The sequence below is a fragment of the Chiloscyllium plagiosum genome, unplaced genomic scaffold (assembly GCF_037043375.1).
Source record: "Chiloscyllium plagiosum isolate Xiang-an unplaced genomic scaffold, Cpla_swu_hap1 HiC_scaffold_8, whole genome shotgun sequence".
NCBI lineage: Eukaryota > Metazoa > Chordata > Chondrichthyes > Orectolobiformes > Hemiscylliidae > Chiloscyllium > Chiloscyllium plagiosum.
In genome coordinates this window covers 12,968,946-12,996,300 of record NW_028270146.1, presented here as the reverse complement: position 1 = coordinate 12,996,300, position 27,355 = coordinate 12,968,946, and the positions used below count along the sequence as shown (strand labels likewise).

Here is a 27,355-nt window from a genome sequence, read left to right as displayed (position 1 = left end):
TTTATAACTCCACCTTTACTGTTTGAGAAGTTCACCTGTTTGCTTCACTGGTGTTTTTTTTTAAAGACATGTAGAGCTTTCCTCTACTTGTTGATGGCATCTTGGATACGAACATTCTTATTGAAACAGTCTTGGTGTTTCTTGGTCTTGCAGCCAATGGTTTCTTCACAGCATGTCTTCAGCACTTTCCAGATTTCCGCCATTAAAATGAATTCTTCAGAGATTTTGGTGTCAACATGATTGGAAGCTCATGAGTCTGCTCGACTCTTGAAGCTGTGCAATGTTGAGCCTTTTGCTAGGCTGTTTGTTCATTTTCAGCTGTTTCTGGTGGCATTCGATGGACATCAAGGAGCAGGTGAGATGATGGTTTGTCCAGCAGTTGTATTTATTGGTCATTACTTTGGTAATGAGAACATCCTTTTGCACGATGATGTGGTCAATCACGTGCCAGTGGTTTGTTTGTGGATGCCTTCAGAAAGTCTTGACTTTGTTTTTATGGAAGAACACTGGGTGAGTGATGACCAGCTGGCATTCCTCACATTTGGTGAGCAGGAGAATTCTACTGGTGCTCCAATTTCTAACTCCTCCCTTTTTGATGGTTCCTTCCCAGAATTGGTACCCTTTCTGTCCGATACTGAGGTATCCAAGGAGGCTAATTATATTTTCATTCAGGATTTTGGTAAATATGGTGTCCAAAATGGAATAGAAGCCTTCGTTGGACTCATTTGTGGCATCAAGGGGTTAGAGCACAAGTACTCACAACCATTGCATGTTGGTTCATGGCAAGTTTTGAACAGACAGACAATTGCTGATGCTAACAGAGAACTTCGAGAGTTGGTTGATAAGTTCATTCTTCATAGCTAATCCAATTCCACATGCCCTAGGTTGATCCTTAGGTTTTGCTCTTCAGAAGAAGGTGCGACCACCATCTTCTTTCCTGAACTGCCCTTCACCTGCTCTTCACATCTCCTAGAGGGCAGCAATATCAATGTTGAACTGCCCAAATGGGCACTTCTTCATTACAGGCAATTATTTTGTTTGTCATACATTCCAGGTTCTGAGATTTGAGTTTTGCTCCGTTTTCAAATTGCAGGAAATAGAGCCTGCTAGACGTGGTTTTTCAGCCAGATTTGTAACAGAACAGATTATTTTTAGCATACCTTTTCTGACCCCTTCCCAGGGTGGAGTGAGCAGAGTGGATCCTGAAGAGGGCTGCTCAGTCACGAAGAAAGCTGACAAAATGCTCTCCTGTTCCTATTCCAAGAGTGACATGACTGAGTCAAACACAGCCGCTTTTGAACTGGCCTAAAGCTACAAAATTCCAGATCTCATACTCCTGCTCCAGTCATCTCTCGCCAATCACCGCAGGGTTTGTGTTGTCTGTGTGTCAGGGGTTTGCATTATTTTAGGTAAATGCTTTGTGTTAGACGACTTTTAACATCAGCAAACACATGATCCTTGACATAAAATCCAGTTTCAGTAGTAAGGAAATCTCAATGACTGAGGATTGTCCAACTAATACGGTCGTCATCCACTGCTGCAGCCACTGATATCATGCAAGTGTTTTCGCCTGGACTGCTACTGATGACTTATTGTGGATTGCGCTTTTTCTGGTTCCTCCTCTCTGACATTACTGTCATAGGTGGCCCTGCCAGCAGTTGAGAACTCCTGAAGACATTGCTCATGCGATCAAGTGAACATTCAAGTCCCTTCACCGCATCAAGATGGCAATTCACTGAAAGGTCAATTTTAAACACTCCAGCATTAGGTGCTGTGGCTTCCCATAACAAGAGGCAAAGCCCCAGATGATTCTATCTACTTTTGCACCTCTTTTTCCTCCTTTAAAGCACTGTTTGACTGAGCTTGCAGATATCTGTCTAAATATCTACATGACTAGATGTCATATTTTGTTTAACAGAAGCATAGAATTGCTAGAGTATGGAAGGAGGCCACTCAGCCCATCAAATCTGCATCGACCTGCCGAAGAGCATCCCACCCAAACGCAACCCCCAAGCCTATCCCTGCAATCCTGCATTGTAGTATGACTAATTCACCGAGGCTACACATCCCTGGACATGACAGGGCAATTTAGCATGGTCAATCCACCTAACCTGCAGATCTTTGGACTGTGGGAGGAAACTAAAGCAGAAACTCATGCAGACAAGGAGAGAATGTGCAAACTCCACACAAACAGTCAACCGAGGCTGGATTTGAACCAGAGTCCCTGGCACTGAGGCAGCAGTGCTAACCACTGAGCCCCCGTGTCACTCTTTATGGTATTCCTGTGAAACAGGAGAAAGTGAGGGCTGCAGATACTGGAGATCAGAGCTGAAAATGTGTTGCTGGAAAAGCACAGCAGGTCAGGCAGCATCCAAGGAACAGGAGAATCGACGTTTCGGGCACAAGCCCTTCTTCATTCCTGTGAAACACCTTGTGATGTCTTATTACATTAAAAGCTCTATACAAACATAAGTTTTCGGTGTATGACTCTAACACTCAAAACTATCGTATTGAAACATCAGTTATATAAATACAATGGTTCCAAGAGCAGGTGAGAAGCTAGAAATCCAGCAGCAAGTAACTCATCTCCTGACTCCCCAAAACCTGTCCACCCTCTGCATGGCACAAGTCAGAAATATGATGGAATACTCCTCACTTGCCTGGATGGGTGCAGCTGCAACATTCAAGAAGCTGGACATCAGCCAGGCCAAAGCAGCCCACTTAATGATCACCACATCCACTAACATCCACTCCCTCAATCACCGGCACTCAGTAGCAGCAGTGTGCACCACCTACAAGATGCACTGCAGAAATTCAGCAAAGCTCCTCAGACAGCACCTTCCAAATGCATGGCCACTTCCATTAAGAGGGACAAGGACAGCACATAAATGAACACCACAACCTGCAAGTTCCCTTCCAAGGCACTCACCATCCTGACTTCGAAATACATTTCTCTTCCTTCAGTGTCACTGGGTCAAAATCCTGGAAGGCCCCTCTAACAGCACTGTGGGCCCACCTATAGCACATGTACTGCAGCAGTTCAAAAAAGCAGCTCACCACCATCTTCTCAAGGGGCAACTAGGGACGGGCAATAAATTTAGGGTCCAGCCATCAATGCCTACGTCCAACATCTGCTGCACTTTGCTTTTGATTTGTCCATTATTCAACTTGACCAGAGGGGATTGACCATATTGTTTTATAAATTCAACATACACCACAAACTAACTTAATTTCTATTCATTTTCAGATATAATTGGTTCAGACAGAACCATTTTGGTGGTTTATCAACTAGGTCAGAAATTAGGAGATGTTAATTGGCACAGTTACCAAGATAGCTAAATAGATAAAAATAACAAAACAAAAACAGAAATTGCTGGAAAAGCTCAGCGGGTCTGACAGCATCTCTGGAGGGAAATCAGAGTTAACGTTTCGGGTTGATTGACCTTTCCTCGGAACTGATTTACAGCATTCACAGTTTCTTCGGTAATACACTTAATGATAAAGTCCTAGGGAATGCTCCTGAACAAAGAGACCTTGGAGTGCAGGTTCATAGCTCCTTTAGAGTGGCAGGTAGATAGGATAGTGAATAAGGCATTTGGTATGCTTTTCTTTATCGAGCATCGAGTATAGGTGTTGGGAGGTCATGATGCGGCAGTATAGAACATTGGTCAGGCCACTTTTGGAATACTGTGTTGTAAGTCTGGTCTCCCTGCTATGGGAAGGATGTTGTAAAACTTGAAGGGATTCAGAAAAGATTAATAAGGATGTGCCCGGATCGGAGACCTTGAATTACAGGGAGAGGCTGAATAGGCTGGGACTGTTTTCCCTGGAGCGTCAGAGGCTGAGGAGAGAACTTATTGAGGTTTATAAAATCACGAAGGGCATGAATAGGGTAAATAGACAAGGTCTTTTCCCAGTGGTGGGGGAGTCCAGAACAAGAGAGCAAAGGCTTAGGGCGAGATGGGAAAGATATGAAAGGGAACTAAGGGGCAACATTTTCCCGCAGAGGGGTAGTACACGTATGGAATGAGCTGCCAGAGGAAGTGGTGTAGGCTGGTACAATTGCAACATTTAAAAGGCATCTGGAAGGGTATATGAACAGGAAGGGTTTAGAGGGATATGGGCCAAATGCTGGCAAATGTAGGGCGGCATGGTGGCTCAGTGATTAGCACTGCTGCTTCACAGCACCACCGACCTGGGTTCAATTCCAGCCTCAGACGACTGTGTGGAATTTGCACATTCTCCCCATGTCTGCATGGGTTTCCTCCGGGTGCTCTGGTTTCCACCCACAATCCAAAGATGAGCAAGTTAGGTGAATTGGCCATGCTGAATTGCCCACAATAGTCAGGGTTGTGTGTGGGTTTAGCTTAGATTTAGTTTAGATTCCCTACAGTGTGGAAACAGGCTCTTCGGCCCAACAAGTCCACACCGACCCTCCGAAGAGCAACCCACCCAGACCCATTCCCCTACATTTACCCCTTCACCTAACACTATGGGCAATTTAGCATGACCAAGTCACCTAAACTGCACATTTTTGGACTGTGGGAGGAAACTGGAGCACCCGGAGGAAACCCACGCGGATAGAGAGAGAATGTGCAAACTCCACACAAACAATCGCCCGAGGCTGGAATCGAACCCGGGTCCCTGGCGCTGTGAGGCTGCAGTGCTAACCACTGAGCCACCATGCATTAGTCAGGGGTAAATATAGGGTAGAGGAATGGGTCTGGGTGGGTTACTCTTTGGAGAGTCGGTGTGGTCTTGTTGGGCCAAAGAGCCTGTCTCCACACTGTAGGAATTCGAATTCTAATTCTACATGGGACCAGATTAGGTTAGGACAACTGGTCGGCATGGATGAGTTGGACCAAAGGGTCTGTTTCTGTGCTGTACATTTCTATGTCTTTCTCAGATAAAAATAATGATCCTTGCTTGGCTCTTGTCTTGATTTCAAATCAACATAAAACCTGTATTCATTTGTACCTCTCTAATGTTTTAAAATATCCCAAAGTGCTTCATGGGATATTGTGCGAATAAATTTAATACAGAGTCACTTACGGAGACACATTATGACAGACAACCAAAAGCTTCAATGAGGCACGTTTTAAGGATCATCTTAAAGGAAGCGAGAGGGAAAAATAGAACTTTGGAGAGGAATTCCAAGCTCAGCAACTGAAATCACACCCACCAAGCAGCAGTTTATTCTGTAGGGCTGAAGGAAGTCACAAGGATGGTCATGGAGGGATTGGAAAATTGCAGATTATAAAATGAGGTGTGGTTGGACTGAATGCTGCATGTCTCCAAGCACAGACTGGATGATCAGGACTCGATATACATGAAATATAGAAAGTGCTGCAGAAGCTCAGCATGTGGCAGTATCTGTACAAAGGAAAAGAGAGTGAAGGTTTCAGGTCCAAGATGACTTCCTTGAAACTGAAGTAGGCTAGAAAATTACTGTATTTATCGACAAAGCGGAATGGGAGCAAGAGAAATGAATCATAAGGGTGTTCAAAATGTCTGGCAAGGGTCAATGCAAGCTATAGAGCAACACTTAATTAGATACATTTAGTCTTCAAAACTCAACATTGAATTTAATAAGTTCAATCAGTGTGCTTCATTTTCATTACATCAAGCCCCTCTCCTGGCAGGGGTTTGCCCTCAAGTGATTCTGCTGCTACGAACACCTATTTTACACTGATATTTCTTCTCTACTCCCTTTGCTTTTGGTTCTGGACAGCATCGCCACTCATTCCACTTGTTTCCCCCATGTCTTTCAATAGCATTAAAAGGAAGTATTTTTTTCACTACCACCACCCCGTCACCCTGCAGTTTCAAAAAGGAATCATATTGGACTTGAGATATGAACTCTCACCACAGATGCTACCACACCTGCCGAATTCCTCCAACACTTTCTGTTTCTGTTTCAGTTCTCCAGAATTTATAGCACTTTGCTTTTAATCAATGCAAGTTTTGTTTGGATAGTAGAATTTTGAATCAGTTCAACTTATAAAGGATGGAAGATGGACTGCCAGCAGTAACCAGTGACCCATGCTGGAAACTGCATGTTGACTCAACTATAATGTTATTCATGGCAGAGCCTGTTGACACACAAGTTGATAGATGAACAACAATGTGGGCAAAGCGCCAGCAGACAGCTAATGACCTTGGAACTGTATGCCAGCAGCTACAGAGGGGAGTAATATTGGAGATAGGGGATCAATTCCTTTTCTGCACTAAAATGATATATAGTGCAATTAGCTAGAATGTGACAATACTGCCCAGGTAGCCTATTTCAGCATCAGGCTATTAACCAATGATTAATAGAGGAAACAATCTGTACATAGCTCTGTGGCAGGTACCAGATCGGCATCATATTTATTTATGGTGTCCAATACTGTGGAACATGTCTGGTTACTCACCATCCGCAAATTCTGTGTGGTCCTCGTTTCCACGGCCCTCAAAATTTCTCGAAAGCGAGTAACTCCTCTTGTTAAATTTCTGTATAGAATACAACACAAGAAGAATTAGCAGGATAAACAACGTGCAATAATGAAATATATGTAAAATGATTTCACTTTTAAATTAGTAAAATACTACAATATCTGAGGAGTCTTAGAAAGTAACGGTGCCAAGTAACTATGAAAATGATGAAGAGTCGCCAGACTTAAAACATGAAATTTGCTTTCTTCTCACATATTCTGCCAGACCTGTTGTTGCTGTGTTTTGCATGGATATCTGTTTTTGAACCACCTTTACCTATTCTGGCCTATTAGTGACTCACCATCTTTACCTATTCTGGCCTATTAGAGAACCACACCAACGTGATTCACTCTTAATTGTTCTCTGAAACAGCCTATGAATCCAGTTAAATCAAATCATTACAAAAATTAGAATAAAATCAGGCAGACCACTCAGCTTCAAACTCAGCAATAAATCAACTGGGAGTAATGCATTTATTATTCTTCACTAGTTGCCTTTGAGAAAGCAGCAATCAGCTATCTCCTCGAGCAACTACATTGTACACTTTTTACCCCAGTTATAATCTCTTCTAAACTCTTCCATCGGTCAGAAGGTATAAAAGCTTAAACACACGTTCAATGGTGCAATACCTTAGCAGGGATGACCGTGGAGGAACAATGGCGGATATTTCTGTGCATAATGCAGAAGTTGCAGGATCAGTTCATTCCTAAAAGGAAGAAAGATTCCAGGAGGAGGCATGGGCGGCCGTGGCTGACGAGGGAAGTTAAGAAACATATAAAGTTAAAAGAGAAAAAGTATAACATAGCAAAGATAAGTGGGAAAACTGAGGACTGGGAAGCTTTTAAAGAACAACAGAGGATTACTAAGAAAGAAATACGCAGAGGAAAAATGAGGTACGAAGGTAAATTGGCCAAGAATATTAAGGAGGATAGTAAAAGCTTTTTTAGGTATTTGCAAGGCAAAAAAATGGTTAGGACTAAAATTGGGCCCTTGAAGACAGAAACAGGGGAATATATTATGGGGAACAAAGAAATGGCAGAGGAATTAAATGGGTACTTCAGATCTGTGTTTACTGGGGAAGACACAAGCAATCTCCCTGAGGTAACAGTGGCTGAAGGACCTGAACTTAAGGGAATTTATATTTGCCAGGATGTGGTGTTAGAGAGACTGTTAGGTCTGAAGGTCTGATGGACTGCATCCCAGGGTACTGAAGGAGGTGGCTCGGGAAATCGTGGATGCGTTGGTGATCATTTTCCAGAGTTCGATAGATTCGGGGTCAGTTCCTGAGGATTGGAGGGTGGCTAATGTTATACCACTTTTTAAGAAAGGTGAGAGAGAGAAAGCAGGAAATTATACACCAGTTAGTCTGACCTCAGTGGTGGGAAAGATGCTGGAGTCTATTATAAAGGATGAAATTACTGCACATCTGGTAGTAACAGGATAGTCAGCATGGATTTATGAAGGGGAAATCATGCTTGACTGATCTTCTTGAATTTTTTGAGGATGTAACTCTGAAGATGGACGAGGAGATCCAGTACATGTAGTGTACCTGGATTTTCAGAAAGCTTTTGATAAAGTCCCACACAGGTTAGTGAGTAGAATTAGGGCGCATGGTATTGGGGACAAAGTACTAGATTGGATTGAAAATTGGTTGGCTAATAGGAAACAAAGGGTAGTGATAAACGGCTCCATTTCGGAATGGCAGGCAGTGACCAATGGGGTACCGCAGGGATCCGTGCTGGGACCGCAGCTTTTTACAGTATATGTTAATGATATAAAGATGGTATCAGCAATAACATTAGCAAATTTGCTGATGATACAAAGCTGGGTGGCAGGGTGAAATGTGATGAGGATGTTAGGAGATTACAAGGTGACCTGGACAAGTTAGGTGAGTGGGCAGATGCAGTTTAATGTGGATAAATGTATGGTTATCCACATTGGTGGCAAGAACAGGAAGGCAGATTACTACCTAAATGGAATCAATTTAGGTAAAGAGGCAGTACAGAGAGATCTGGGTGTTCTTGTACACCAGTCAATGAAGGCAAGCATGCAGGTACAGCAGGTAGTGAAGAAGGCTAATAGCATGCTGGCCTTCATAACAAGAGGAATTGAGTATAGAAGCAAAGAGGTGCTTCTGCAGCTGTACAGAACCCTGGTGAGACCACACCTGGAGTACTGTGTGCAGTTCTGGTCTCCAAATTTGAGGAAAGACATTCTGGCTATTGAGGGAGTGCAGCGTAGGTTCACGAGGTCAATTCCTGGAATGGCGGGATTACCTTACACTGAAAGACTAAAGCGACTGGGCTTGTATACCCTTGAGTTTAGAAGACTGAGAGGGGATCTTATTTAGACATATAAGATTATGAAAGGATTGGACACTCTGGCAGCAGGAAACATGTTTCCGCTGATGGGTGAGTGCCGAACCAGAGGACACAGCTTAAAAATACGGGGCAGACCATTTAGGACAGAGCTCAGGAGAATCTTCTTCACCCAGAGAGTGGTGGCTGTGTGGAATGCTCTGCCCCAGAGGGCAGTGGAGGCCCAGTCTCTGGATTCATTTAAGAAAGAGTTGGATAGAGCTCTCAAAGATAGTGGAATCAAGGGTTATGGAGATAAGGCAGGAACAGGATACTGATTAGGAATGATCAGCCATGATCATGTTGAATGGTGGTGCAGGCTTGAAGGGCTGAATGGCCTACTCCTGCACCTATTGTCTATTGATTATTAGACTTCTGAATGGACCTCTCAAATTTTAAACTTAATGTTGATCTCGTTCTTTGTGTGCCTTCTTTGCAGCCATAACATTGTATTACTCACTCTGTTCTAATACACAAATACACTTTGTATGATCTGCCTTTACAGCACACAAAACAAACTTTTCACCCTGTACCTAGGTACACAAGACATTAATAAATCGAATTTAAAAGTGTTGAATGAGTAAATGTGGTCACACAGTGCTGTTGGGTAAGGACATACAGAAATCAGAATGAGGTTCAATGTTTTTTTGGGCGAGGAAGGTGGAGGAGTGTATTCCCATGTGCCTATTACCCTTGTATTCTAGTGAGAGAGTCAAGATTAGAGTGATGCAGGAAATGCACAGCAGGTCAGGCAGCATTCGAGAGGCAGGAAAATCGAAATTTCGGAAGGAGCCCTTCATCAGGAGAGGCTGTGTTTGACAGGGGCTGCCAAGAAAACATTGGTAAGTTGCTGCAATACATTCTGTAACTAGTATACATTGCAGCCTCTAGTTAATACAACAGTACGATAAGTAGTTACACTTCAAAACATGAAAATTTGAATCTGACAGTAGCAGGTAAGGGGGAAAAGTGCAGGATTACAACACTTGTGTTGACAAAATAAATCTGGGTGGATTGCAGCATCCTAACTACTACCTAAGATACTGGATGTAGGTTTGCTCGCTGAGCTGAAAGATTCATTTCCAGATGTTTCGTCACCCAACCAGGTAACATCTCCTGGCAGGTAACATGAAGATGTTACCTAGTATGGTGACAAAACATCTGGAAACGAACCTTCCAGCTCAGCGAGCAAACCTACATCCAGAATCTCAACCTGAGCTACAAATCTTCTCAAAATTCGCTACTACCTAAGATAACTTGGAAGCTATATAATTTGAGCACCATATTAATGCTATGGAATTAATTCAGCTGACCAAACGATTCCACTTTACAAGTCCATTTGGCTTTCATGTACTGTCAAGAGGAAGGACAAAAGTCAACCAGTTCAATTTGCAAAACTTAGGTGAGTCCCTTTGGTGTTACAAATAGCATGCTCTTAGTGTAATAACTAAGAGTTTGCATAGGCCCTTGAGCATTATATCATCCCAACTTTGACCATAAATTATTTTATTTTTATATCATTCTGCTCAAGAAGCAATGAAAACTAAATGGTGTTTGACTGCAAGATCTGCCCCTATTCTCAACATGATGATCACTGTTATACTATCAAATAAATTGCTAGTTGGTTCTGAATTTAATCTTCGAGGAGAAAGTGAGGTCTGCAGATGCTGGAGATCAAAGTTGAAACTTTATTGCTGGAACAGCACAGCAGGTCAGGCAGCATCCAGGGAACAGGAGAAGGGCCTGTGCCCGAAACGTCGAATCTCCTGTTCCCTGGATGCTGCCTGACCTGCTGTGCTGTTCCAGCAATAAAGTTTCAACTCTGAATTTAATCTCCCCTGCTCCACGTCAATGCATAAAATCAACAAAAGTGCTTTGATAACTCCAAGCTCTGATCACATTAACCTCAGATAAGTAATTTTACGAAAAAAATCCAACTAACCCTGCACACAGCAAATACCACTTTACCAGTTAAATGAGTGAATATTGGCATATTTCTCTTTAGACTCTCTTTTGTAGTTCTTATCATCTGTTTTGACAATCTTTGCACCTTCCCATTAGCTAGCACCCTACTTCTTTATGTCAATTATCATGATTCCTATCTTTGTGTAAGGTGCAGAATTTAATTCCTAGTCATGAACCTAATGATCATGGGGGACTTCAATATGCAGGTGGACTGGGAAAATCAGGTTGGTAGTGGATTGCAAGAAAAGGAATTTGTGGAAGCCCTGCGAGATGGCTTTTTGGAACAGCTTGTGTTGGAGCCCATTAGGGACCAAGCAATATGGATTTAGTGCTGTGTAATGAGACAGACTTGGTAAGGGAGCTTAAGGTGTAGGAACCCTTAGGAGGCAGTGATCACAATACGATTGAATTTACTCTGCAATTTGAGAGGGAGAAGATAAAATCAAAGGTAATAGTATTATAGCTGAACAAAGGCAACTATTGAGGTATGAGGGAGGAGCTGGATAGAATTGACTGGGAGAGGAGCCTTACAGAAAAGACAAGGGTTTCTGGGAGTAATTCAGGAGACACAGCAAAGATTCATCTTGAGGAAAAAGAAACATGATGCAGGGAGAATAAGACAACCGTGGCTGACTAGGGAAGTCTGGGACAGCATAAAAGTAAAAGAGAAAGCATGCGAAGTAGCGAAGGGTGATAAACTAGAGGACTGGGAAGCTTACAAAGACCAATAGAGGGCCACAAAAAAAAGGGAGAAGATTAAATATGAGGGTAAGCTAGCCAGTTATATAAAGGAAGACTGCAAGAGTTTCTTCACATATATAAACGGCAAAACAGAGGCAAAAGTGGACATCGGGCTGCTGGAAAATGACACTGGAGAAATAGACACTGGGGAACAAGGAAATGATTGAGGAACTGAATAATTACTTCGCATCAGTCCTCACAGTGGATGACAGGAGTAATTTCCCAAAAATTAAAGAAAGTTGGAAGGTAGAGCTGAATATGGTGGCCATTCTTCTAGAGCAGTAAGTCAATAGTCCGACGAGGGAAGGGGCCATATTGGACTTGATACTGGGGAACGAGGCAGGACAGGTGATAGAAGTTGCGGTGGGGGGTTTCTTTGGGAACAGTGACCACAATTCTGTATGTTTTAGAATACTTGTAGATAAAGAAGAGAGTGATCCTAAGGGAAGAGTACTAAAATGAGCCAAAGCCAATTATATCAAAATTATGCAGGAGTTGGGAAATGTGGATTGGACACAGCTATTTGAGGGGAAGTCCACATTTGGGATGTGGGAGGCTTTCAAAGATAGGTTAGTGGTAGTGCAGGATAGGCATGTCACGTTGAAGGCAAAGGATAGGAAGGGTAAGATACATGAACCATGGATGACAGGAGAAATTGTACAACTAGCCAAGAGGAAAAGGGAAGTGAACATAAGGAAGTGAACATAAGCTAAGAACAGAACGGGCCCTGGAGGAATATCGGAAGAGTAGAACAAGTCTTAAACAAGCAATCAAGCGGGCTAAAAGGGGTCATGAAATAGCTTTAGCAAGTAGAATTAAGGAAAATCCCAAAGCATTTTATTCTTATATAAGAAGCAAGCAGGTAACTAGAGAAAGGATTGGTCCACTAAAAGATAATGAAGGAAGGCTGTGTGCCGAACCTGAGAGAATGAATGAGATTCTGAATGATTACTTTGCATCAGTGTTCACTGAGGAGAGGAACATGATGAATCTTGAGATTAGAGATAGACATTCGATTAGTCTGGATCACATTGACATAAGTCGGGAAGATGTGTTGGGTATGCTAGAGGTTATTAAGGTGGACAAATCCCCAGGACTGGTTGGGATCTATCCCAGGTTGCTGAGGGAGGTGAGAGATGAAATATCTGGGACCCTGACAGATATCTTTGTGGCATCCTTAAATACAGGTGAGGTGCCGGAGGACTGGAAGGTTGCCCATGTTGTCCCCCTGTACAAGAAGGGTAGTAGGGATATTCCGGGTAAATACAGACCAGTGAGCCTGACGTCGGTGGTGGGGAAGTTGCTGGAGAGGGTACTGAGAGATAGGATCTATTTATATTTGGAAAAGAATGAGTTTATCAGTGATGGGCAACATGGCTTTGTACAGGGGAAATCAGGCCTTACCAACTTAATAGACTTCTTTGAGTTGTTAGATGAAGGAAGGGCTGTTGATGTCATATACATGGACTGTAGTAAGGCGTTTGATAAGGTTCCCCATTGTAGACTAATAGAGAAAGTGAAGTCACATGGTGTGCAGGGTGTTCTAGCTCGGTGGATAAAGAACTGGTTGAGCAACAGGAGACAGAGAGTAGTAGTTGAAGGGAGTTTCTCAAAATGATGAAAGGTGACCAGTGGTGTTCCACAGGGATAAGTGGTGGGGCCACGGTTGTTTTTAATATACATAAATGATCTGGAAGAGGGCACTGTTGGTATGATCAGCAAGTTTGCAGATGACATAAAGATTGGTGAGTAGCAGAAAGCATAAGGGACTGTCAGAGAATACAGGAGGATATAGATAGACTGGAGAGTTGGGCAGAAAAGTGGCAGATGGCTTTCAATCCAGATAAATGTGAGGTGATGCATTTCAGCAAGTCTAATTCTAGATCGAATTACACAATGAATGGAAGAGACTTGGGAAAGTTGATGGGCAGAGAGATTTGGAAGTGCAGGTCCATTGTACCCTGAAGGTTGCTGCACAGGTGGATAGAGTGGTCAAGTAGGCATATAGTATGCTTGCCTTCATTGGATGGGGTATTGAGTGTAAGAGCTGGCAGGTCATGTTAAAATTGTACAAGACTTTGGTTTGGCCGCATTTAGAATACTGTGTACAGTTCTGGGCGCCACATTACCAAAAGGATGTGGACACTTTGGAGAGAGCGCAGAGAAGGTTTATGAGGATGTTGCCTGGTATGGAAGGTGCTAGCTATGAAGAGAGGTTGAGTAGGTTTAGGTTTATTTTCACTAGAAAAAAGGAGATTGAGGGGGCACCTGATTGAGGTTTACAAAATCATAAAGGGTATAGACAGGGTGGGTAGAGACAAGCTTTTTCCCAGGGTGAAGGATTCAATAACGAGAGGTCATGCTTTCAAGGTGAGAGGTGGAAAGTTTAAGGGGGATACACGCGGCAAGTACTTCACACAGACGGTGGTGGGCGTTTGGAACGCGTTGCAGAGGTGGTAGAGGCAGGCATGGTAGATTCAATTCAGATGCGTTTGGACAGATGCATGTGTAGGTGGGGAGCAGAGGGATACAAATGCTTAGGAATTGACTGACAGGTTTAGACAGTACATTTGTATCGGCTCAGGCTAGGAGGGCCGAAGGGCCTGTTCCTGGGCTGTAAATTTTCTTTGTTCTTTGTATTACCAAGGAGAAGATGCTAGAAAAATTAAATGGCCTGAAGGTGGATAAATCACCTGGACTAGATGGACTACACCCCAGAGTTCTAAGGAAGATAGCTGAAGAGATAGTGGAGGTGTTGGTGATGATCTTTCAGGAATCATTAGAATCAGGGAGGGTCCCAGCGGACTGGAAAATCGCTAACATGACACCCTGTTTAAAAAAGAAGTGAGGCATAAGATGGAAAATTACAGACTGATTAGCCGAACCTCGGTCGTGGGAAAGATACTGGAATCCATTGTGAACGATTCGATTTCTGAATATTTGGAAGTGAATGGTGAAATAAGGCAAAATCAGCATGGTTTCATCAAGGGAAGGTCATGACTGACAAATCTGCTAGAATTCTTTGAGGAAGTAACGAGCAGGTTCGAGACCAAGGAGAGCCAATGGATACTGGACTTCAAGAATATTTTTGACAAAGTTCCGCACAAGAGGCTACTAAATAAAATAAGGGTTCATGGTGTCAGAGGCAAGTGCTAGCATGGATAGAAGCTTGTCTTGCAGAAAACGAAGTCTGGATAAAAGGGTCCTTCTTGGGATGGCAGCCAGTGACAGATGGTGTTCTGCAAGGCTCAGTGCTGGGCCCACAAGTTTTCATTTATACATTAATTATTTGGATGAAGGAATGGAGGGCATTCTGGCTAAGTTTGCAGATGATACAAAGATAGGTAGAGGGACAGGTAACACTGAGGAGACAGGGAGGCTGCAGAAGGATTAGGAGACTGGGCAAACAAGCGGCAGATGGAATACAACTTGGGAAATTGTGAAATCATGCACTTTGGTAGGACGAAGAGAGACATGGACGATTTTCTAAATGGGGAGAAAATTCAGAAGACTGAATTGCAGAGAGACTTGGGAATTCTAGTCAAGGACTATCTAAAGGTAAACATGCAGGGGAGTCAGTAGTTAGGAAGACAAATGCAATGTTGGCATTTATTTTAAGATGATTTAAATATAAAAGCAGGGATGTATTTCTGAGGCTCTAGAAGGTTCTGGCCAGACCACATTTGGAGTATTGTGCACAGGTTTGGGCCCCATATCTCAAGAAGGATGTACTGGAGCGTGTTCATAGGATATTCATAAGAATGGTCTAAGGAATTAAAAGCTTAACATATGAGGAACGTTTCAGGACTCTGGAATTGTACTCAATGGAGTTTAGAAAGACAAGCGGGGATCGAATTGAAACATACAGAATACTGAATGGCCTGGACTTAGTAGAGCTGAAAATGTGTTGCTGGAAAAGCGCAGCAGGTCAGGCAGCATCCAGGGAACAGGAGAATCGACGTTTCGGGCATAAGCCCTTCTTCAGGAATGAGGAACGTTTGTCCAGCAGGCTAAGATAAAAGGTAGGGAGGAGGGACTTGGGGGAGGGGTGTCGGAAATGCAATAGGTGGAAAGAAGTCAAGATGAGGGTGATAGGTCAGACTGGGGTGGGGGCGGAGAGGTCAGGAAGAAGATTGCAGGTTAGGAAGGCGGTGCTGAGTTCGATGGATTTGACTGAGACAAGGTGGGGGGAGGGGAAATGAGGAAACTGGTGAAATCTGAGTTCATCCCTTGTGGTTGGAGGGTTCCTAGGTGGAAGATGAGGCGCTCTTCCTCCAACCGTCGTGTTGTTGTGGTCTGGCGATGGAGGAGTCCAATGACCTGCATATCCTTGGTGGAGTGAGAGGGGGAGTTGAAGTGTTGAGCCACAGGGTGGTTGGGTTGGTTGGTCCGGGTGTCCCAGAGTCCCAGAGGACTGAGTAGATCCTGGGAAGATGCTTCCAGTGGTAGAGACCCGAGGGCAGAGCCTTAGAGTAAAGGGTAGACCTTTTAAGACGGAGGTAAGGAGAAACTTCTTCAGCCAGAAAGTGGTGAATTGATGGAATGCATTGCCACAGAAGACAACGGAGGCCAGGTCATTGAGTATATTTAAGACTGAGATAGATAGGTTCTTGAGTATCAAGAGGATCAAGGTTTATGGGGAGAAAGCAGGAGAATGGGGGTTGAGAAAATTATCAGCCACGATTGAATGGCAGAACAGACATGATGGGCTGAATGGCCTAATTTCTGTTCCTATGTCTTATGGTCATTTAGACTCATACTTAGTAATAGCCACCGCATCATTCCTTCCAAGATGAATTTAGATCTGTAATTCATTCAATTTGTTACTTTTACAATGTGTGCTTGCATAAACGATAGCTTTTGTGGATCACATAGTCGAATTTGCCCTTCAGGTCCAATGCGGTCTTCACATGTTTATCTCCTCTTCCTGGTTTACCAATCTATGTGTAAACCATAACTTCTGACCACTCTGGTCTTATTTCTTTTGCATTTAATCTATAAATAAAACAACTATTTTTTTTTCTATCCGAGCATTCTTCTCTGACACCCGAATCACAACCATTAACATTTTCACCCAAAACTCTGATGTCCATCCTAATATCACAGCTATCCTGTCTCAATATTGATGTCAAATTTACATCACTTCTTCAACCATGTGCATTACATTCCTTACCTGCGTTAATTTTCACATGCATTGGCGAATAATTCAGAGATTTTAACCCCCGTATATCATTTCAAACTGGTTTGAGATATCTCTTATCCCGGCATCAGACTGGCTATGTACTTATGGGCCCAAAAACCTGCTTGTAAATAATGCTGTTTTTTTCCCCAGTTATTAAATCCTCTACTGCAAATGTGTTCCATCAAGACAGGTTCCTGGTCCACAGAGTCCCATACTGCACTCCAAATCCACAATCTGTTTAGTCTATTTTATTTACATTTTTTTAGTCTTTTTTCTTTCTCTATAAAGTTAAAATTTTACCTCAAACTATATCAACCGTTCCAAACATTAGAGGCAAAAATGCAGCAATTCTTCCCTTCCTGTACTGAATTCTCCCCTCGAATTTCGTATTTGTGTGAATTGGCCTGATGAGCTCAAGATTAAAAAAGAACTTTGCCTAAGTGTGCCTTTTTTTCCAGAAAATAATCAGTTTCTGAGCTACAAAACCACTAACGGTCTGCTTATAGAACTTATCCGCACACCCTCCATACCTCCTGCACCATGCCTTGTTGACCTTCTTCACTTTCAGAGTTAGCTGAATTTAAAAACTTTTGTTTAAAAAGTTACAGCTCAAACTTCATATGCTTTACACAGCATAAATTATACTAATGGTATTGTTTCAACTTTTCTTTTGTCTCTCACTGAAGTTAATATTTTTGGCCTGTATCCAGATCTCTGTTACAGCTGCTCTAACTTGTGACTAAGAACTGTTCATGGATAGCGCACTTTGATTTGTTCTCTTTTCGATGTTGCTGGCTTCTAATCAACTCTATTCCACACTGCTGTACAACAGTGATAAGAAAGATGTCTTGCAAGCGACTGTGAGATTGAGTATCAAGGGTCAGCTGTGATTCCTCAATCAGACAGATTGTTGACACTTACTGCCAAGGGCTCAGACATGAAGCATAACCAGTTCAACAGGGCGATGGATAGCATCCAATGTCCATGAAAATATATTCAAATACAGATCAGTATAGTAGAAAGGGAAATTAGATAGATAAATTTAAGTCCTGAATTTAGCTATCTGCATACTCCAAAATTGTTCTTGAACATTTTAAACACAATGACCAAAATGAATGGTATAATCTTGATTACGTCTGTAAGACAAGTATGAGACAGCTTTGATATTTACATAATATTTGTGTTGTTACATTGAATGCTTGTAGTTTACAGACAAGCAAAGGTTGGAAGGCACTAAGGGTGATCCTATAGAACACAGTTCTGGGCCTAAGGGTTTGTAAGATGTACATTTTAAGCAATAACACTTCTACATCAACCTATAACCTAAAAATGTAGCCACTAGATGAAATTCACGCTATTTTTGTTATTCCAAAAACAATGAAAGCTATACCACTCAGCAAAAATAAATCTTCCAAACAAAAGGGCTCATTCTATTCAATGGACCTGTACCGCATGGCCAGGTTTGAAGAAAAAAAGTAATGGAATACAGACTGAATAAAGTAAGGGACACAGGAAAGAAGAATGATCATCATAGCAGAGGAGAAAAGAAACTGTGAACTACATACACTAACAAGCAACTTTGAAATAATTTCAGAACTTTACCATCAGATTTACACAACACATCACTTTTATCTGTACTTTTTAAAACTTCATTTACGGGATAAGGCCATTTCTGGCTAGGTCGGTATTCATTGCCCATCCTTAATTGCCTAGAGGCCAGTTAAGAGTCAACCACATTGCTGTGGGTCTGGAGTTACAGGTAGGTCAGACCAGGTAAGGACTTGAGCAATAAGAAATTCACCTGCAATTATTGCCAATGTTCCATAGTTGTCCAATGCCCCCCTGAAATGTCAATCCTAACTCATTGCTCACTTTTTTCCTTTTTGAATAAGCTAGACAGCTTTTGCCAGAATTCAGGTATCTGCATTCACTATTTGGTAACATAACCAACTCTTCTAATCTCACTCAAGGCTGCTTAATTCTGTAATTGGGATTATATACAAAACCAAACAGCCAGCTGACATCTTCATCATCATTGCTTTCAACATGTTTTAAAAACCTCTGGTGCTCTGTGAAATTGATCGCACAGAAGATTAAACACCTGCATGTGAAGATTTCCACTAATGGATTACCTGAACTTCTCTATCATTTTGCACACCATTGCTTGAGAAGTCCTATTCCACCAATTTGGCTTGGGAATCAGCTGCTAATATGTAAGAACATAATTGCTCTGCAGAGTGTTCAGAGATGTTGCCAGGGATGGAGAACTGTAGCTACGAGGACAATTTGGGAGGCTGGAGCTGTTTGACAATAGACAATAGGTGCAGGAGTAGGCTATTCAGCCCTTCGAGCTGCACCGCCATTCAATATAATAATGGCTGATCATTCCTAATCAGTCTCCTGTTCCTGCCTTATCTCCATAACTCTTGATTCCACTATCTTTGAGAGCTCTATCCAACTCTTTCTTAAATGAATCCAGAGACTGGGCCTCCACTGCCCTCTGGGGCAGAGCATTCCACACAGCCACCACTCTCTGGGTGAAGAAGTTTCTCCTGAGCTCTGTCCTAAATGGTCTACCCCGTATTTTTAAGCTGTGTCCTCTGGTTCGGCACTCACCCATCAGTGGAAATATGTTTCCTGCTGCCAGAGTGTCCAATCCTTTCATAATCTTATACGTCTCAATCAGATCCCCTCTCAATCTTCGAAACTCAAGGGTATACAAGCCCAGTCGCTTCAGTCTTTCAGTGTAAGGTAATCCTGCCATTCCAGGAATTGACCTCGTGAACCTACGCTGCACTCCCTCAATAGCCAGAATGTCTTTTCTCAAATTTGGAGACCAGGACTGCACACAGTACTCCAGGTGTGGTCTCACCAGGGACCTGTACAGCTGCAGAAGCACCTCTTTGCTTCTATACTCAATTCCTCTTGTTATGAAGGCCAGCATGCTATTAGCCTTCTTCACTACCTGCTGTACCTGCATGCTTGCCTTCATTGACTGGTGTACAAGAACACCCAGATCTCTCTGGACTGCCCCTTTACATAAATTGATTCCATTGAGGTTGTAGTCTGCCTTCCTGTTCTTGCTACCAAAGTGGATAACCAAACATTTATCCACATTAAACTGCATCTGCCATGCATCTGCCCACTCACCTAACTTGTCCAGATCACCCTGTAATCTCCTAACATCCTCATCACATTTCACCCTGCCACCCAGCTTTGTATCATCAGCAAATTTGCTAATGTTATTGCTGATACCATCTTCTATATCATTAACATATATTGTAAAAAGCTGCGGTCCCAGCACGGATCCCTGCGGTACCCCACTGGTCACTGCCTGCCATTCCGAAATGGAGCCGTTTATCACTGCCCTTTGTTTCCTATTAGCCAACCAATTTTCAATCCAATCTAGTACTTTGCCCCCAATACCATGCGCCCTAATTTTACTCACTAACCTCCTGTGTGGGACTTTATCAAAAGCTTTCTGAAAGTCCAAGTACACTACATCTACTGGATTTCCCTCGTCCAACTTCATAGTTACATCCTCAAAAAATTCAAAAAGATTAGTCAAGCATGATTTCCCCTTCATAAATCCATGCTGACTCTGTCCTATCCTGTTACTACTATCCAGATGTGCAGTAATTTCGTCCTTTATAATAGACTCCAGCATCTTTCCCACCACTGAGGTCAGACTAACTATAATTTCCTGCTTTCTCTCGCCCACCTTTCTTAAAAAGTGCGCCTGGGTGTCTGTGAGTCAGCATAAACAAGGTGACCAGAATGGCCCCCTTCTGTGTTGTATCATTCCTATAGTTCCCTTAACACTATGGGATTTCTTTTACATTTCTTTCCCTGCCAAGGAGAAGTGCCAGCATTATAAACAGAACTAAACTGTATCTGGTGTAATGGTATGGGATCAGAGATGTTTATTAAGGTATCTCTACACTGAAATGAATCAACCGGTTCTTTCCATCCATGTTCCTGTTTGTAAATTCGCCAATTTATATTGTTCTGGCAGCACACCAGGACAGCTGTGTATGAGCAGTTTGCACAATGTCATATTTGTTCTTACAAGTCTATGCATAGACCATCCCTCATGTCAAGATGATAATGTTAAAATCAGTTCACTGATCTAAATGTGCAGGTTGAGAGCACAGTCCATTCACAGTTAGAACAAAAATATTAGCACTATAATATAAATTAGTTATTGTCGCTTAGTAAAAACATTTACATTTCAGTAATATTGAAATTCACCAAAGAGTTAATAAAGGAGTACCACTTAGACAGATGGATATCAATACTATGACCAAATTGAGAATCTAAATGTGGCTCATAGCACAAAGAAAATTACAATGCTATTTTCTTGTTGAGAAACTCAACATCACAATGAAAAGGCCTTTTCTCTTCTAATGAGTTTCAATGGGAGCCTCATTGTTTTAATGAAAATGGTGTAAATGATAAAAATATGCTCTACAATTTATGCAATTAAGATGGGAGAATTGCAATACGTTTCATTTCTTGTTTCCCAGAACAGAGACAGAGTCACTATTTGGCTGCAAAAATAGTTTTTGTTATTCACTTGCGGGACGTGGACATCGCTGGCTAGCCAGTGTTTTATTGCCTGCCCATAGTTGCCATTGAGAAGGTTGGGTAAGCAGCCTTTTTGAACTCCTGCAGTCCACAAGCTGTAGGTTGACCCACAATTCCCTTATGGAGAGAACTCCAGAATTTTGACCCAGCCAGAGTGAAGGAAAAGTATTATATTTCCAAGTCAGGATGATGAGTGCCTTGGAGAGGAACTTGCAGGTGATGGTGCTCTCATATATCGTGTTTTCATGTACCCTCGTCCTTCGAGATGGAAGTGTTCGTAAGTTTGGAAGGATCTTTTATGAATTTCTGCAGTGCAGCTTGAAGATAGTACACACTGCTGCTACTGAGCGTCAGTGGTGGAGGGAGTGGATGCTTGTAGATGTGGTGCCAATCAAGCGAGCTGCTTTACCCTGTCAAACTTCTTGAGTGTTGTTGGAGCTGTATCCTTCAATGAAAGGAGAGAGTATTCCAATATACTCCTGACTTATGCCTTTAAATTGTGGGATATTGGTGGAATTGAAGCCAATTGTTCTTTCTTTTTGCGAAGGGGGACTAAGAGAGTCACCTTGTCTGTCCCCTCTACTATCTTAAGATAGGTATCTTCCTGAAGACTGCTATTTAACTAACTTTATTAGTCAGCTGATAGTTCTGAATGATAAACAGTTATAACCTCTCAGTTCTGGTCAACCTTCAGGAATATATTGAACAAGCTTCAAGAAACAGGAAGCCAATAGATTGCACAAGATGTCTTTAAACATATGAAATTATGTATTGGGTCAAACACAGAAAAGATGCTAGTCTAAAGCTTCAAAACATAACTGTCAGATCGTCTCCAATAAATTCAATCAGGAATTCAGGAGAAACATCTTTAGCCAGAAAGTGGTTAGTTTTGGAATGTGCAACCCCAAGTGATGTTTGCGATGATTGGATGCATTTGAAGATAAAGTAGATAAGGATATGCAGAAGAGGGAATAGAAGATAGATTAGAGGGTGAGGTGAAGTAAGGTAGGAGGAGACTTGTGTAGCAGACAAACATCAACAGAGTCTCGTTACATCAAATGGCCTATTTCAATACTGTAAATTCAAAGCAATTCCATATAAAAATGAATTGCTATGTTGAACCTGCTGGCTGGCTCTCAGTAGACATATGTCACAGACTGCTGAAATGCAGCTCTATATTATATTGCTGATGTTTCTCAGTAAGAAAACAATCCCTAAAATATACTATATCTACAGCTTGTTAGCTAGGCAACTGACATTAGTATTGACTGAAAAACATAATGCTAACAAGCTGATGCATATTCAGTGTGATCTTATTACTGTGAAAGGCATGAAGACCAGTTCTGTAGCAAGCTGTACAATAACTACAATTGTTTACTGCACAAACGTTGGCACTAGCAATTTAATTTCGATACATTGAACCATGTACACCAGTAACTGCAAACAGACTAAATGACCAATGCTGAGATGATATATGGAACAATTAGAAAAATGATAGCAGCCCAAGTCTCATGAATTCAAAACTCAGCCAAACAATTTAATAAGGATTAGGCCAGGGCTGAAGATGTGGATATTGTTGGGGATTTTAAAAAGCAATGAAATGTGGATACTGGAAATCAGAAGTAAAAACATAAATTGCTGGGAAAACTCAGGAGTCTGGCAACATCTGTGGAGAGAAGTCAGAGTTAACATTTCAGGTCCAGGGACTCTTCTTTGGAATCTATGCAGATGCTGCCAGATCTGAGTAATTTCTGTTTTTGGATATTCTTAGAGCTTAAAAATTGGAGAACAGCACCTGTTTGTGGGGAGAAAGAGCATCAATTACAGGGAAGACTAGCAAAAAATTAATGAAGGCTGAAACGAGTTAAAATACAAATGATAATGAGCATCTGCCTGGAGAGGAGAGGGAGGATGGTAAAGAAGAGGAGACAATAAACGAGAAAATGTCTTTAGGAAAGACAATTGAAAGAAACAAACAGAAAGTGAGCATGAACACTTTGGGGGGGGGGGGGGGGGGGGGGGGGGGGGGGGGGGGGGGGTCAATGCCCTAACGGTATTAATGCTGGATTATTAATGTTCTGGGGACCCAGGTTCAAAACACCATGACAGATGGTGGAATTTGAATCAATAAAAAAAAATCTGCATTTAAGCGTCTAATGAAGACCATGGATCCATTATTGATTGCCAATTCACTTCTTGGAAGAAAACAGCTATCCCTACCAGATCTGGCTAACAGCGACTCCAGACCCACAGCAATGTGGTTTACTCTTAACTGCCTAGATGCTGGTCGACTCTGCAATACCCACATCCCATGAATGAATTCTTTTCAAAAAACTTGTGAACCAAAAAGTTTTCAATTTTATTGAATTTGAAAATGTAAAATTTATGGTATTTGGATTCTAAATTTAAACTGGAGATATACAATTCAACATCAGATTTTAAGCCATATATCTGCTTCATCATTAACAGCGTGTCAGTTTGAACATTAAGTAACATTTGAAATCAGTTAGCAAGAAAGGCAATTCAAGCTGTAATAACAGTGTATATTTATTTATCATTTGGGAATTTGTATTTTAAAGTACAGAAAAATGTATTTTAGTTTTAGTTCTGTGAACATGGAAGAGAGTTCGGAAAGCGAAAGGAAACTTTTTTCCAAGAAAGTATGTTAAATGTCTCAATCAGCTACCTGGGCAGTTAATCAATGAAGTGTTTATAAAGTTAAAGGTTTTTAAGACCTACACAGACTACATTGCTGGGGTAGGTTCAGTTATGAAGCAAAGTATCATATGAATAGAGCAGCAGTTCAGTTTGTAGTTGGCCAGGCTTTCAGAGCTCAAAATTAGTTGTAACTTTGTTTTATCAGTTTAAGTGGTCAGGACTTTTTAAATAAAATTCTATAAGGAAACTTCAGTGAAGTTGGCAGTATTTGGAGAGGGACATTAGAGAGCATTGTATTTGGTGAACATATAGAAAGTTGCCAGAATACTCGCACCATATATTGGTTCCAGCTGATGTTCTAACTGGACAAGTCAGATCCCAGACTGAAATCTGGCTTACTAGATCATTTTTTAAATATATATTTAACATGGTGGTCTTTCACTGAAACACGAGTAGGCAATGCTGCAGGTTTGGATTAACAATAAAACAGAAGTTTATCACACAAAGGAAATAAAGATAAAATACAATAAGTATAGCTTTTTCCATAGTTTGAAGGATTTCAAAACGCAGGACAATATAAAATCCCAACACCATTTATTTACAATCCTTGATACTAGTTGGACCACCTGACCTCAACTGAAAACAATTGCAGAAACAGCACTATTGAACCTGCAAAGTCCTCCTTATGAATATCTGGGGCAGGTGTCAAAATTGGAAGAGCTATCTCTAGTTAAGCAAGTATAATGTACTCATAATCATGGAATTATACCTTACAATGCCCCAAGCCCCACCATCACTTCCCTGGATATATCCTGTCCCATCAGCAAAACAGACCCGGCAGAGTTGGTGCCACAATGGTATACAGTCGGGAGAGTTGCCCAGAGAGCTCTCAACTGGACCCCAGGAAGTTCATTACTTCAGGTCAAACATGAGTAAGGAAACCTCCTACTAATAACCATATACCACCCTTCCTCAGCTGATAAATTAGTGTTCCTCGATGTTGAACAATACTTGGAGGAAGCACAGACGGAATGGGATACTGAGATTGCATGATCAGTCATGAGTGTAATGAATGGTGTTTCAGACTCAATGGGCCAAATGGCCTACTCCTGCACCTAATTTCTACGTTTCTAATACCACTGGAGCTATACTGCTGTTTTTCCAGTATTTTTCTCATCCCCAACAAGGACTAATCAAAGATTTCATTTTTCACATATATATGACAAAGCAATCATCAGAGATATTGTGTCAGGATGCTCCTCAGCAATCTAATTTGTCACTGATATATTTTCCCACAGGTGCTCCACTAGATTTATTTGAGTATTGGTGATAATAGATGTTCTGATTGTCTGGAGTAAAAGTGTACACTTCCTTCAGAACCTTGATGTTTCCCAAAGGAGAAATTAGAATCCAGTGCACTGGACCTTAAAATCATTGTTAATAATATTGCCTCCCCGATGAGTCTTATTCACAAGAGAGTTTAATGCTGCTTCTGCTAGAACAGAGGCAAAAAATAGTACATGTTGAGTTACAGTAGTAAAGAGATTACCAAGTGGTTCCATCAGCAGCTTGTGAAGATGACCTTTTCCTTTCAGTGATACATTCCACCTTATTCCAGTGTCATGTTGACCTGTGTCTGGTTTCATGCTGCACTTGTAACGTAACTCCAGTACAATGGAGAAAGATTGATTCATATTGTTTCTATGGTTGTAATGTAAATGATCTTCTGTGGTAGTGGAGGTAGAATCTGCTCAGTCATTTTTCTTGACTTCTCTAAGTTGTCCCTGCTTACCTTCTGTGAAGCAGAGTTTTTGTTCTCAGCACCCTCCATTATAGGTTAACCTCAATATCAATCATGATACATGAACATGTGATTTTGGAGCAAACAATCACATGCAGTCTATCTTAGTAATTTGTTTACCATCTCTTTCCAAGTCTTTTGAAGACAAAGAAAATTAATGTCATCTGAAAATAGTTTTTCCATCAACATCAAAAGCCACACATTAGAAATGTGCAGAGGGGCACGTGCATCAAAACTTTCAGTGGAAAATCAACTAGTTAAATTAGGTATGGCTTCTAAGATTTGAAATCTAGAAAATGGTGAATCCAAGGGGTTAGATTATTCATAATAGATTATACATTTTAGATACAAATTGTTTTCATACAGAAGGGATACAGTCTGTAGGTTAATCAGATAAATAAGACAAGCTGCTGAAATGCAGATTTCTGCATCAATAAAATGTCAATCCATCTGTAGCTAAAGATCCTACAGAAAGCAAAGAAAAGCAATATTATTTGTTCTATTTGTTATAAACCAAGATTAGTGTCGGAAAAGCACAGCGGGTCAGGCAGCATCCGGGAGCAGGAAGATCGATGTTTCGTGCAAAAGGAACCTCTAATCTTCAGCATCTGCAGTACCCACTTTCACCGGTTATGAACCATGACTGCCAGTATTGCTAGTTAATATCTCGTTAAATCTCAGTGCAATGACAGTTTTGAAATCAAGGCTCATCGTGCTGTCCAATATTTAGCTCATTTTTTCATTTTGGTGGAATTCCTCAGCTTTCAGTCTTAACATAGGTTTAAACTTGTGCATTAAAACAAAGTCATTAATTACCTGCCCCCTCCCTCTTGAATCACCTAAATCTTTGTCTCTCAAACAATTCTAAAAACACTTAAACTAGCCACTTCTTGTATGCAAAGTGGCTACTATGTTTCCCTCATTTATAGCACTAGCTACACTTCAAAAGTAAATTTAAAACTAAAGCAAAATGTTCCAGATGCAAGAAATCTGAATTTATAATAGAAAATACTGGAACACTCTGCTCAGCCAGCCTCCATGACCAGAGATAGCCAATTACTGTTTGTGATAGAATTGTCTATTTGGATCCAATTTTGTCCTGAGCAAGCCAACAATCTATTATAGGTAACATTTATGGAACAGATAGTTCCAAGAAATGCTAGGCACCTTGCAATAGGGAAAGACTTATTTTCAGTAAGAAGGATTTTCAGTAGCTAACTGGGCAGCTTGTGGATCACTGAAGATGAGTTCTGAGATTACTGGCAATTGGATAAGGCAGTGAATATGGGAGATAGAAACAGATACCAACTTGTTAATTAGTGCTTTCATTACCTCTACTGCTGAAAGTGTGCCTGAAAGTCTGGCTGGCGTTTTTATTCAATCCTCCAGTGAACTATATTATTATTCAGTTCAACGTTTATTACAATTACTATGATTCAAGTTAACCTTATCTCCTTACAAGTTTGGGCTAGAAAAGCGCAACAGGTCAGGCAGCAGCCAAGGATTCACAGAATCTCTAGTGTGGAAACAGACCATTTGGCCCAACAAGCCCACATCAACCCTCCAACCAGTACACATCCAGACCAATTC

The 27,355-nt window shown here is 41.5% G+C and overlaps 1 protein-coding gene across 2 annotated transcripts in view; it reads right to left on the bottom strand.

Moving 5' to 3' along the window:
- ttc7b (tetratricopeptide repeat domain 7B) overlaps positions 1-27,355 on the bottom strand; it is a 371,811-nt gene that overhangs the window by 254,651 nt on the left and 89,805 nt on the right. For both annotated transcript variants that reach the window (XM_043696948.2, XM_043696949.2), the window contains exon 6: positions 6,414-6,492. In XM_043696948.2, coding sequence (XP_043552883.2) covers positions 6,414-6,492 — 79 coding nt within the window. The remainder of the gene's footprint in view (positions 1-6,413; positions 6,493-27,355) is intronic.